Below are 12,652 nucleotides of genomic sequence, written 5' to 3' on the forward strand. Positions count from 1 at the left end.
TTTATTTTTAGTATATATATTTTTGCTATGTTTTCTTATTTTACTGGAAAACAAACTCTCTATCTTTATAAAATAAAGATAAAGTGTGTAAAATATTCTATCTTCTCAAACTTTACGTATGAAATTTTATTAGATATATAATCACGGTAACTTATGAATATTAAAATAAATAAAATTTTGATAGAAATGTTTGAAGAAAATCAAAAAATTAAATTAAATTGGAATAAAGAGATTAGTAATTTAGTTTGATATTTAAAAAAAAGAAGTTATAATTTGTTTAATTTGATATTAATTAAGAAGTCAAATTAAAATCAAACAAAATCAATAATATACGTGGAGATCTTTTTTCTCGATTTTAAATAGGGAAAAAAGTCTGAAATATACTCAAATTTTGACTGAAATTGTTGTTACGATATCGAACTTTGAAAAGGACTTTTTACCCCTCTGCACTATTTAATAGTATATTTTAAAGGTATATATATGTGTCCACGTTGACATCATAAATATTGCATCATTATAAATAGTAATGTGTCCACGTGGGCATAAACATACATTTAAAATACACTATTAAATAGTGCAGGGGTAAAAAGTCATCCATAAAGTTTGGTATCGTAACAACAATTTCGGTCAAAGTTGTAGTATTTTTCAGTCCATTTTCCCTTTTAAATAATACTTCATCTGTCCCTAATTACTTGTCCACTTTTCCTTTTATAGTTGTCCCTAATTACTTGTCCATTTTGACAAATCAAGAAAGGACAAATTTTTTTTACCTATTATACCCTCAATTAAATGACTAATTACTTTGAAAAATGCAAAACTTTTCATCCACTTCATAATTAATAGGGATAAAATGGTAAATTCGCTATGTCATTAATTAATTTCTTAATAGGTGTGTCAATTCAAAAGTGGACAAGTAATTAGGGACAGAGGGAGTATGACTTAATTTAAATTACGTTTATTTTCATTATTTCTGGTTTGATTTATGCATTTCATAACTTTTATTTTTATTAATGTTAGGAGTATATTTTAATATAATGTCATGATTCTTTTTATATTTTATATTTTATATTTTCTAGAAAGAAATATTAAATACTTATTATATCTTATTAAAATAAAAATATATTTAAAAGAACTTATATCAAAATCTTAACTAAAAAAAAATGAACCGAATATAAAAAACTAAAGTAAAAGCAAGATAAAAAATGAAATTTATTTATTTGGTTAGAAAATAAGTTATTTCGAAATGAGTTATTTTCAAGATTGTTAATTCATCTTGTTGTTTGGTTAGAAAAGTGGGAACAAGTTATTTCGATATGAGTTATTTTATTTTGACTGTGTGATCAATATAATATGAAATAGTAACTAATTCAAACTAAATATTCGTGATTTTTATTCAATTAAGTATAAAATTACTCTCGTACCAAAACGAACTTAAAAGTGAACACGTAAAAGTGAACAGTATTAAATAGCAGCTAGAAAGTAGTCAACAAAATTATGTTACCTTTTTAATCTGTCTTTATCGTAATTTCTTATTTTCCGTCGGACTTCTATTGTTTCCTCTTATGAGAAGCGCCGGAGATCGGAATCTCGTTTTCCGGGTACATTCTCTCTCTACATTATAGGTACTTTCTCTCTCTAAAATGTAGCAGGGCATTGGGTAAAGCTAATTCATTTTTTGGATTATGTGTAATTCGTTTCGATTTCTTATAAATGATGAATTTTAGCTTTGTTTCCTAAATTGGGTTTAATTTTAGCAAAATGACTAGTTAATTACAAGTAAAGTTGGGATTTTGAATGAATTGGGGTTGATTAGAGCAAAAAATAATAATTAATGGATGTTTCATTTGTTAAATTGATTGGTTGATTGATGGATAAATATGAAAGCTCGGGAAAATCTTAGTAGCTCAGTTGATTGACTACATTAATTTTCACCTCGTTGGTGAAAGTTTGATTCCCCTCCTGATTTCCCATCCCAACCCCCATTTTTTTTAAAATAAAATATGAAAGCCTATGAATTTCTTGTGTTTTTCAACTTCAAGATTTTTTAAATTTGATACATTTGGAACAGCATTATCAAATCTTGGAAATAAAGGAGAAAAAAAATGGGTGTGAAGCAAGCATTAAGAGCTATTGATGCATTTCCGCGAGCTGAAGAACATTTGTTGCAGAAAACCAAGTTTGGCGCCTTCGGTATTTGATCTTAGTCCTTTTTATTTTTGTGATTTTTTTTTGGTTTACGAAATGGACCTGCATTAAGTGGAATGAATAGAGATGATTGCTATAGCCAACCTTCACTAATTTGAGAATGAGGAATAGTTTATTGATTCTCACTATCCGTTCGTAATTGTTTTTAATGAGATAGGCTTGCATCTAGAATTCATATAGCTAAAAAGGACAGACTGGTGTACAATGCATCCCGCATTAACAGTGTTCGGGTAAGGGTCGCATCCCAAGGGATGTGATGTAGACAATATTAGTGGTTGGTTCCACGTCTTCATACAGCTGATCCAACCAATTTGGGATTGAGGCATAATTGATCAAAAACGAAAAGTCTTGAAAGGTTTCATTTACCTTTGTGAGTGGAATGAATAGAGAGGAATCTTATAGTCAACCTTAACTAATGTGAGAATGAGGCATAGTTGATTGATTCTCTGCATTCTTAACTGGTTTTACTGTAATGGGCTTGTTCTAGAATTCACATAGAGGCATAACTCATAAGTGATCAATTCCATGTATTCAGTCTTACTCTTCTATTCACTTTATGTGGGAACCTAGGAATTGTTTTGTATTTATTTGGATGATCACGAGCTAGTTTCTATGTGATCATCAAACTTAGGAAATGATTGTAAGAGAACATTTTAAGCCTTCGAATAAAGTAGTAACCTTTTTCTTTGTATGATTGCTGTTCAGAAACGAAATGTCTTGAAAAGTTCTATTTATCCTTGTGAGTGTTAGTTACAGTTTCACCTTTATGCTTTGGCCATCTTTGATTTCTTTCTCTTTGGTTCTTTAGTTTTTGATAATATAATTCAGATGACATGATTTGTGACTACTCTTATTCTACAAAATATTCTCATAGCAAAACATTAAAACTTAAATCCAACAATTATTTAGTACACTCTTGGCTCATTGTTAGAGGATGGGTTTAATTCTTAATTACACTTTCCATCTTCATCAAGTATATGGAGTTTTGGTTGATATTGGTTTGAAGAGGTGCATGCCTGATAGTTGTGGAGAATAGGCGAATGATGTGTTCATCAATTGTTCTCTCTATTATCTAGAGTATTGCCTTGAAATTCAGGCACTTTACTTTCTAATTTCTCAAACTCATTCCTCCTACTAGAAAGTAGAAACCATATGGCCTTGTCCCACAAGCACTTGGCCTTGTTCTTGGTCTACTGTCGATTTTCCTCCACAGATTCCTTGCCAAAGGATTATTCGATGGATATGGTGTATGGAACCACTTACTTCTGAGCTATTGGGTTGATTCCAGTACGCAATCCTTGGAACATCAATTGAGGAAGCTAATCCCAAAAGAATGAGAAAATCAGTTAGATATTGGAGATGTTTTAGCTGATTTTAGGTAGATTTATTCATCAGTTATTGGAACTCGTTTGATATGTAACTTTTCATGTTCTACAGATGAGAGTATTAGATATTTGAATTACTGGCTTTTCTTAGTCACTAGATGACCATGACACTTGATTATTGTTGAATAGCAGAACTTCCACTCCTTATCTGCCACCCTCCCCAATTGTTTTTCTCATATTTTCATGATGATTGGAATGTTAATAATAGAAAAAGATAGCTATTTTGCAAGTAACAGTTTACGAGGATGCAACCTATTGATGGTGAATGCCATACTATTTATGTGGATGAAAAGTGAAGTTGATCTTTACTTGATTGGTGCTTAACGCTACATATTTGTGTGTTATCTGTGTTACCTTTACCCGAGCTTTACTGTGACATATCACAGGCAATTCTCTCTAACATTTTCACGATTTAGCATTACTTTTGGATGAACATGTAGAATATTTCTCGCTTATTTTGTGTCTGTATTTTACTTGAGTTTCATTCCTTTACTAACTTTACTCTTTCTTCTTTTTAATTACCAGTTTCCATTGTGGGGCTGCTAATTATGGTAACATTGTTCTTGCATGAACTGAGTTACTATCTTAATATATATACTGTTCATCAGGTAGTTTACATCTATTTGATGAAATCTTCTTCAGGTTTAGCTTAGTCTCTCTCATTTGAAGTTTGTGCTGTGAATTTCATCTGTGCAGATGTCTGTAGACTCGAGACGTGGAGAAAATCTTCCCATTCACATAAATATGACATTTCCCTCTCTACCTTGTGATGGTAGTCAATATTCTCTACTTGCTGTCCGTATTTTTTTATTTATTTTAATTGTTTGCCTTTTCTTTGTTAATATTTTTTTCGTAATGTTTCAGCGGTTGATCAATTTATTCTTTTTGGTAGTTCTTAGTGTGGATGCTATTGATATGTCGGGGAAGCATGAAGTAGATCTTGATACAAACATATGGAAGGTAATTGGTCTATTGTGACTAATGAACAAATTTCGCTGCTCATTGAACTGAAAACTAAACGAGAATGTTTTGTACTACAGGCACAGGGTAATGCATAACATGGTTAGATTGTTGCGCGTTTTAGTAAATTGTGTTTCTTACTGTTTCAAATGAAAAAGAAGCTGGGATCATAATGTTAATGTTGTTGGATTCTAGTTAAAGAAACTTTTATGCCTTAGATAGACTAAGTTTTATGGGATGAATCAATTTGTTATAATGTTATCAGACCTACAATAGTCAACACAATTATTCTGGTGCCTTCCCAGTCAAAAGTATTGTAAACATAAGTTTTATTTCTAGTTTGTCATATAGCAATTCTTTTTCTACCTTTTTTTAGCGTGTCAGGGAAATGGAAGAAGAAAAGGATTGTTCTGTTTTTACTATATTTTTGGATTTCACTTTAGTTTTTGTTTGTTTTCTTCTAAGAAATATTTCTAAATTTACTGGTTATCTAGTCACTGGTTCTCTTTTTCTTTTTCTTTTTTTGTGTGTGTGTGGGGGTGGGGGGGAGGTTTGACTTTATTGTATCCAAAACTTGCAATCTTGTCATCGGTACTATACAGTGGCATCTAAAAAATTTAACAAATATACAATGTCTCCAGTTTTGATGGTTATGACTTGCAGCACTGCTTATGCATGTTTCGATTGTGGGTAAGATACTTTGATGCCAATTCTAGTTTGTCACAATTACTTATCCTCCTCTACAATTTCAAAATTACTTATCACAATTGACCTTTTTACTTTTCTTGTATTTCCCGTTAACAGTTCATATTGGCTTATAACTTTATATTATGTCAGTAGCTTCGTAAGCTAGATTGTTCGTAAAAGTGTTAAGGATCTTTTAGCAATACTAAGCAAGAAACTTTTTGTGTGGATGGTTTCTAATAACTTATAAGCTTAAGAGATGTAGTGTAGTTATGAAAATGAGAGAGGCGGTAGAGGCCTTGTACTAGTAAATTACAACTCTGCTGTAGTTTTCCCAAGAAAAAATGTAATGCCTCACAATATGTAGGACACTTATTATAGTTCCCTACCTGGTCTCTTGTTGTAACCTGGCAATTAGGAATGTCAGTGTAATTCACCAAACATTTCTATTCTTAACTTGGTATTAGCAGGCTAGAACTTCTGGAAGTCTTAAATCTTACAAATCTGAATAGGTGTACCTCGGCATCCACACCTTCCCAGTTTCATTCTGTTAGTCAAGCGAACTTATCCTTGCAAGCTTTGTAACACTGAAGCAAATTATGAAGATATTTGCAATTTGTCTTCTATTTCATGTTTATAGTATTTGCAATTTTCTTTGTCTACAAATTGGCATTTGTTTTCAGAATCAATCTATACTCTATAGTGTATGCATGCCCAGGCGTATCCTTTTTTTTTTCATGCCTTTTTTGGCAATTAAGTTTGAGAGTTTTTGCAGCTTCGCTTGAACAGTGATGGCCATATCACTGGCACTGAGTATTTGTCAGACCTTGTTGAGAAGGAACATGAAGTTCATAAACATGGTAATGCATTTGGTTCTTCTGCATTTGGGTAGTAGCATTAGCTTAACTCTCTGTTTCTCTTTATCCGAGTCCAAGTTGTGCACTGGTATGCTTTTGCCTTGAACCTGCTTAGTGTGGCCTTGTCTGTTGATCATGTTAATGTTAATTTCTTGACAAATATAAAGAGCTTTGGTTAGACCTTAGTGACTTCTATCAAATTCTCTCTTTCTGGAATCGGATAAATGGATCCAACTTACAAAGCACAAATAACTTGAGAAATTCCATTTGTTTGAATATATCAGTTGATTAGTTTGTGATCTAGCTTGCATAACACAACTGAGTATTAATCTCCTACAAATTGATAACATGGTTTTAAGTAACAATTTTTACCAGATGCACACAAAGAACATCATGAAGATTCAGACAAGATCCATCTACAGGGCATTGATGAAGAATCTCAAAATATGATCAAGAAGGTTAAGCAAGCATTGGCTGATGGGGAAGGATGCAGGGTATGTTTTGGTTGCTTTGTATTATGCTTGTTCTTGTATTGTCATTCCCCCCGCCCCCATCCCCCGTTATCTTTTTCACTTTGGGCCTAAAATACGCTGCCACTTTGGCTAACTAAGCGATAGCAGTGTTGCACCAACTGATGCTGACATTGTTGCATGCAGGTGTATGGCATTTTAGATGTCCAGAGGGTTGCTGGGAATTTCCATCTATCCGTTCATGGGATGAACATTTTTGTTGCTCAAATGGTCAGCTCTGTTGATATTTTATAATTTTTATAGATTTGATGGGAATACACTATAACTGTTGGAAAGTATGCACTATTGCATTGAACTTTGTCCCATTCTAAGGTATCTATGAGGTCAAATTGTGTAAGCAGTTGTGATCCTTGAAATTAGGGCGGTATAATTGGAAGATGCTAAAAGGAGTTCATCTAAGAAACTAGGGCAATAACCCTCCCAAAGGTGGGAGAGTTAAGACAGTTCTTTTCGTCGGCTTCCGGTGTTCTATCAAGTTATATATTGGTGGTTCAAGTAAAGTGAAAGCTCTGATTCAATCCAACTTGCTAGTTATTTTGAACTTATGCATGACAAAAGGAAGATTGTGCTGAAGCTACTTTTCTGATTTTGCTCGTCTTTTGATCTATGATAGTTTGTGAAAAAAGTATAGAGAAATTAGCAATACCACATTAAGGAAGTTGTACAGTGAGTTTCTAAATATTTTGTGAAACAAGTTTAGAGAAATTAGCAATACCATATTTCTGAAGTTGGTCCGAGTGCAGAAGCTGATTTTCATTTTTATTTTAACCCATATTCTGAAGTACATGAAGTTCTACTCAAAGGCTGCATTTTACAGCAGCGTTCAGAGAATAGCCTTTAAGTATTACTGTTTCTCTTCTTCCAGAGTATTTGCTCACTCTTATTTGCATCCTTTGAAAATGCAGATTTTTGAAAAGTCCACTCATGTCAATGTAAGCCATATCATCCATGATTTATCATTTGGGCCCAAATATCCAGGTATTCACAACCCGCTAGATGGAACATCACGAATTCTGCGTGGATCAAGTGGCACATTCAAATATTACATTAAGGTTTGTGGAGATCTAATTTAGTTTTTATTTTGAATACATTGCATAGAGTGTTTCAACATAGCCTTGACCATTCTTTCTTTCTATCTTTTTTTCCTTTTAAACATAAGGAGCCTTGACCAACTTTCTTAAAGTGGTGGAATGAACAAACTTGAGCAACTTTCTTTATGTGATAGAAAGAACTAACTTGTATTTATGGCTGCATGCTTCTGTAATTTGTCTGGATTATTTTGTGGTGTATGATATATTCTTTTCCTGTAATGTGGGGACCTAATTATCTTGTTCTTCACCGAGGCTAAATATCTGCAATTGTTGGCCACCAGTGTGAAAAAAAAAAGCAAATTTGTTCTTCATTTTGAAATCCTGTCCCATGGGCCAGCAGTGGCTTTTTCCACTTTTTTATTCCTTGATGACCTTGGACCAGTAACCTCATGGTTGGAGGTTAAAGATCCTCTCCACTAGGCCAACCCGCTCTAAACCATGTAGGGTGGCAAATCTATAATAAACAAATAAAGTGTTTCCTCTCTAGCGACTCGAACTCCTAGATGGGACAATTTACAAAATAAAGAGGGCTTTGTTCAAGTCTTGCTGCCACTCAACACAATTATTTCCATGTGTCCGGATAAAGGTAAGAAATGAAGACATGAGGAAGTGTGTTGTAGCGTCGAAATAGGTATGTCTCCTTTATAACAAGATTAGACTAGATGAGACGGTTCACACAATCTAACACTGTTGGCAAGAAACATTAGTTGAAACATGCATCAAGGTTTACTTAATTGGATTTCCTTGTGAAGATAAGTCTCGAGTCATAATGATATTTTTCTTTTGGATGTGCTCTCGTGCTTCCATATTTTTACGTTCTGGTTTTTGTCATGTAGGTTGTTCCAACTGAGTATAGATACATATCAAAAGAAGTTTCACCAACTAATCAATTTTCTGTAACGGAGTACTTTTCTCCCATCCATGATTTTGAACGGACATGGCCAGGTGAGTCTCTGCTCTTCTTCTCCCTTTTCCTCTTGCTGTATTTCATTTTTCACTGAGTGTCTTTTGCCGCTTTATGCAGCTGTATACTTCTTATATGATCTGTCACCAATTACCGTGACCATCAGAGAAGAACGTCGCAGTTTTCTGCACTTCATCACTCGGCTCTGTGCAGTGTTGGGTGGTACATTTGCCTTGACAGGTTTGCCTTTAATACTTCGCTGTATGATTTAATAAAGGTGAAAACCCCTTATAAGCCATAAGTCCCTGCTAATTTGTTTCACACTTCTAGTCGAAATGTTCCTCATTTAATTGAACCGAAGGCTCTTGACTTGAATATCCGTGAAGAAGTGAAAAATCATTTTCCCAGGTGCATGAAAAGTGTTGAGTTATGTCTGGTGTGAGAAATTTTAAGTCTTGGGCTTGTCTTTATTATTCCTGATTACCCATAAATAAAGAACTATGATAATTCCTACGGGGAAATCCTTCTCCAATAGTCTCAAGCAAGTGTTTGATTCTCTATTTCCCCGATCTCATGCAAGGAATCTCTGTTTAAACTTTGTTTTTGTTCTGACCATTTGCCTATACTTTATAGACCAGAGCATCTGGAAGTGACTAGGTTTTGATATCATTTCCTGTTATCAAAGTACAATGCCATTTTTTATGCTGATTTGGATTGGGATAGTTTCTCTTTATTACCACTTACTAAGAAGTCTTTCTGGTTATGAATTGACAAACCACTTGATGTTTTTGGCTTATATCGTCTTCAAGTCTTTTTCTTGGCTGGCATTTCCCTCGCAAATTGTTTCTTGCAGAAGAAATCCAACTGTTATTCAGCCTGTCAGAAATCTTCAATATGTAGTCGAACATACTGACATGTTGATATTTGTTGTGTGTAATAGGCATGCTAGATGGATGGATGTACAAGATTCTTGAATCTTTTACAAAGAAAAACAGCAGAACTATTGTGCGCTAAACGTCGAGTCATTGCACTACTGATATGTTCAGGCAAAGCTGAATTGCAGAACTGGTGAACTAGGCAAAAGCTTTAGCAAACAAAGCAGATCAACATCATGTTTTTGAACAAGTTGTTTTTTATCCCCAGTGATTTTTGTAGCACTAGAAGGAACAATACACAAGTTTATTCTAGCTGTTTCAGAAGAAAATGTATTATTCATTGGTCATGTAACAAAACCTAGGAATATGAAACATTTTGCTGGCAATTTTGTTCAGTTGTTGAAAACTGAAAAGCTAAATAAATCAACATATTGATATCTTTTATCAAAAAGAGAAGCTTTCTAGTTATAGCTTTTCCTTCTAGATGGGCATTTTTAATGTATGTTCTTAGAAAGATTTTTAAAAAATCAAATTTGAAAGAAATGAAGAGACTTCGAAAAGAAAGAAAAATTGTTTCCAAACATATTAGTAGGCATCAGTGTTTTAAAAGACTCTGTTAGGACTCGATCTATAGTGGGGCCATAGCAAAATGCCCCAAGACTTAAGTTTGGAGCTTAGTTACGTAAGACTTACGCCCTAGGGATTTGCCTAACAGATCTTATACAAATTATGTGTTAAATCATTTAGTTAACATTGTTGAGTCTTATAATTCTTGAATAAATGAGTGATACTTAATAGTTTTTTAATCTATAGAAATAAGAAGATTGAGAGTAACTCGAATAATAAGTTGTGTTTCGAAACACTTTGAGAGTGATTATATATTACATAACATTTCTTTTAAAAATACAATAGCGAAATTTTACTTTCACTTATCATTGGTCTTCATGTTTTTGTCATGTATCAAAATTATCATATTTTATTATTTAGCTATATTTGAAAGTAATTTTATTTTTATTCATGATGGAGTGATGTTTTATTATAATACCAATAAGTTTTATTGAGTATTTTCTTTTAGGGGATTAAATTGTATAGTATAATAATAAAATATTTTTAGAAATAATAATTCTTTTATTATTAGAAAGTTAAGATGCTAGAGTTTTTGCATCTCATAATAATATTAATATCATTACATTATTTATAATCATATAATCATGTTGGAAGTTATATTTTCTATTTTTATTTTTTTAAGCCAAAGTTGATTTTATTAAAAACAAAAGAGGTTCAATATTTACAAGGGAATAAGCCCAAAAGTATCCCATCCCAGAAAAAGGAAAAGGGAAGTTATATTTTCTATGAGTTAATCATGTTTTTAATTATTTCAAACTATTGATGTGTTTTTATAATTTGATGTTATCAACTTTTTATATTATATTGTAAATTAAAAATTTAAAGATCCATGATGTCTCGAGGCTTACACCTCACCTTTAAAACGCCTCGTCTCATGCCCCACCTTTTAAAACACTACTAGGAATAATAGTTCAGAAGAATCACTATTTCCAAGTGCAAAAGAAAAACAATATACTTTCCACTGTAAGCCTTTTCACCTGTTGATTCAACAATTCAATACATCCTAATAATAAAGTCAAGGTTTGTCCAAAATTTATACTGAACATTACAACCACTACTACTAGCAAGTACCAACATGATCTCTTGCAAAAAATATTCATTTCAAGCTTGAGATCAAAGATTATAAACATAAAGCGAAGAAACATAACGCCAGCAATGGTAAGAACTTGGTAAGCTATCGGTTACATATAGCATGTAGGTACCTTTCGAGATCAAGTGAATGTTGAAGTGTTATTTTCTACTGTAACGAGTTGTAGCATCACCATCTGCAGCTGCTGCTACTCTACAGCACCTGGTAATCAACACACATACTTCACATATCGGAGTTTCATCTTCACCGTCATCTATTGAGTGGCCACGCCTCCTGAACCAAAACCAAAGCCATTACGTGAGAATATAATCCTTCAATTATAACCTTGGGAGCCTCCGATGATGGAGGCAGCATGATATTTATCAGATCATCAGACACGAATATACTGTCAGACCTCTTATAACATTTCACTATACACATGCTTTTGTGGAACCAATATTTCATGTTGCGCTATATTATATGTTCAGTATAACATCATTTTTCGTATAGCAGCCAAAAAGATATCAGAAAAAATGATGTTATAGAGAGATTTGATGGTAATATCCCCCACCCCCTTAATTTTTCTGTTCCTACGTACAATGAAATGCAGCATAGTATTCAAACAATCACATGCATATGTCCACGGCTCTAATAGCGTCTCATCAACCAATGTGAGTTGACTGCAGTATCTTTGAAAAAATCCATCAGTTGCAAGATGTTTTTATGTCTTTCTGAAAGCATGCTTCCCACAACTACCAAAGACTATTCTAGGAAGGATGATCCCTCCAATATGTGCATCATGACAGACCCAAAAATAAAAAGTCCCACTACGAGCGTTACATCCTAAACTTTTTTTAATCTTCTTTTCAACATTTTGTGCTCAGTAGTTAAAGTATCAACATGTATTGGAAAATGAAACTTGCCTTGCAACAGAGTTGGAAATAGTTCCTCCCCCAACTCTGATCACCATTCACCACTATCCTTGTCATCTCCGAAGACATCAAAACGGCTAGAACGGTTGTTTCGGTCATAATCTGAATCTCCAAATCTTCTAGAACGGCCTGAACCAAACTCTTCTGCAAAATTAGTCGACTGATTTGAACTTTTGGAGCTTCCAAAATCACCAAAGTTACGGAAACCACCCAAACGTTTTGAGCCTCGTGTGTCTCCTGAACCACCACCAAACTTTCCTGAGCGGCCCGAGCTAGGTCCACTAAAGCCACCTCTTGATCTTCCTGAACCAGTTGCACCATATCCACCTGTTCGAACAGAAGATGAAGAGCCTTCTCGACCAAACTTGCTGCTCTTATCTCCATAGCCACCAGAACGACCTCCACCTCCATAGCCACCAGAACGACCTCCACCTCCATAGCCACCAGAACGACCTCCACCTCCATAGCCACCAGAACGACCTCCACCTCCATAGCCACCAGAACGACCTCCACCTCTCCATAGCCACCAGAAC

At 33.8% G+C, this 12,652-nt stretch overlaps 2 protein-coding genes across 9 annotated transcripts in view; one reads left to right on the plus strand and one right to left on the minus strand.

The window, feature by feature from the left end:
• Positions 1 to 1,497: 1,497 nt before the first annotated feature.
• LOC102600051 (endoplasmic reticulum-Golgi intermediate compartment protein 3) lies at positions 1,498 to 9,928 on the plus strand. 2 transcript variants are annotated; one of them, XM_006351934.2, is made up of 12 exons: positions 1,498 to 1,598; positions 2,069 to 2,190; positions 4,116 to 4,198; positions 4,287 to 4,362; positions 4,483 to 4,550; positions 6,010 to 6,094; positions 6,467 to 6,585; positions 6,748 to 6,831; positions 7,527 to 7,673; positions 8,549 to 8,657; positions 8,737 to 8,856; positions 9,557 to 9,928. In XM_006351934.2, the coding sequence occupies exons 2-12, from the start codon at positions 2,103 to 2,105 to the stop codon at positions 9,628 to 9,630; spliced, it is 1,053 nt and encodes a 350-aa protein (XP_006351996.1). In that variant the 5' UTR covers positions 1,498 to 1,598; positions 2,069 to 2,102; the 3' UTR covers positions 9,631 to 9,928. The 2 variants fall into 2 exon arrangements, with proteins under 2 accessions (XP_006351996.1, XP_006351995.1); XM_006351933.2 differs by having other exon boundaries at positions 1,503 to 1,622.
• A 1,124-nt stretch (positions 9,929 to 11,052) lies between these two features.
• Positions 11,053 to 12,652, minus strand: part of LOC102599073 (DEAD-box ATP-dependent RNA helicase 53-like) — a 7,551-nt gene continuing 5,951 nt past the window's right edge. For 2 of the 7 annotated variants that reach the window (XM_006351931.2, XM_006351930.2), the window contains exons 8-9: positions 12,111 to 12,632; positions 11,053 to 11,481 (exon numbers count right to left, since the gene is read on the minus strand). In XM_006351931.2, the coding sequence (XP_006351993.1) occupies positions 12,151 to 12,632 (482 nt within the window). In that variant the 3' untranslated portion in view covers positions 11,053 to 11,481; positions 12,111 to 12,150. Of the gene's footprint in view, positions 11,482 to 12,110 lie in introns of all 7 variants that reach the window. The other 5 variants (XM_015310739.1, XM_015310738.1, XM_015310737.1 and 2 more) reach the window with 5 other exon arrangements.

The sequence above is a fragment of the Solanum tuberosum genome, unplaced genomic scaffold (genome assembly GCF_000226075.1).
Source record: "Solanum tuberosum cultivar DM 1-3 516 R44 unplaced genomic scaffold, SolTub_3.0 scf00140, whole genome shotgun sequence".
NCBI lineage: Eukaryota > Viridiplantae > Streptophyta > Magnoliopsida > Solanales > Solanaceae > Solanum > Solanum tuberosum.

Bases quoted from the DNA above. Each gene is read 5' to 3' on its own strand.
- LOC102600051 (XM_006351934.2), top strand. From the start codon at position 2,103: ATGGGTGTGAAGCAAGCATTAAGAGCTATTGATGCATTTCCGCGAGCT. The intron at 6,095-6,466 runs GTAATGCATTTG...AATTTTTACCAG, and splicing joins ACATGAAGTTCATAAACATG to ATGCACACAAAGAACATCAT. The intron at 6,586-6,747 runs GTATGTTTTGGT...TGTTGCATGCAG, and splicing joins CTGATGGGGAAGGATGCAGG to GTGTATGGCATTTTAGATGT.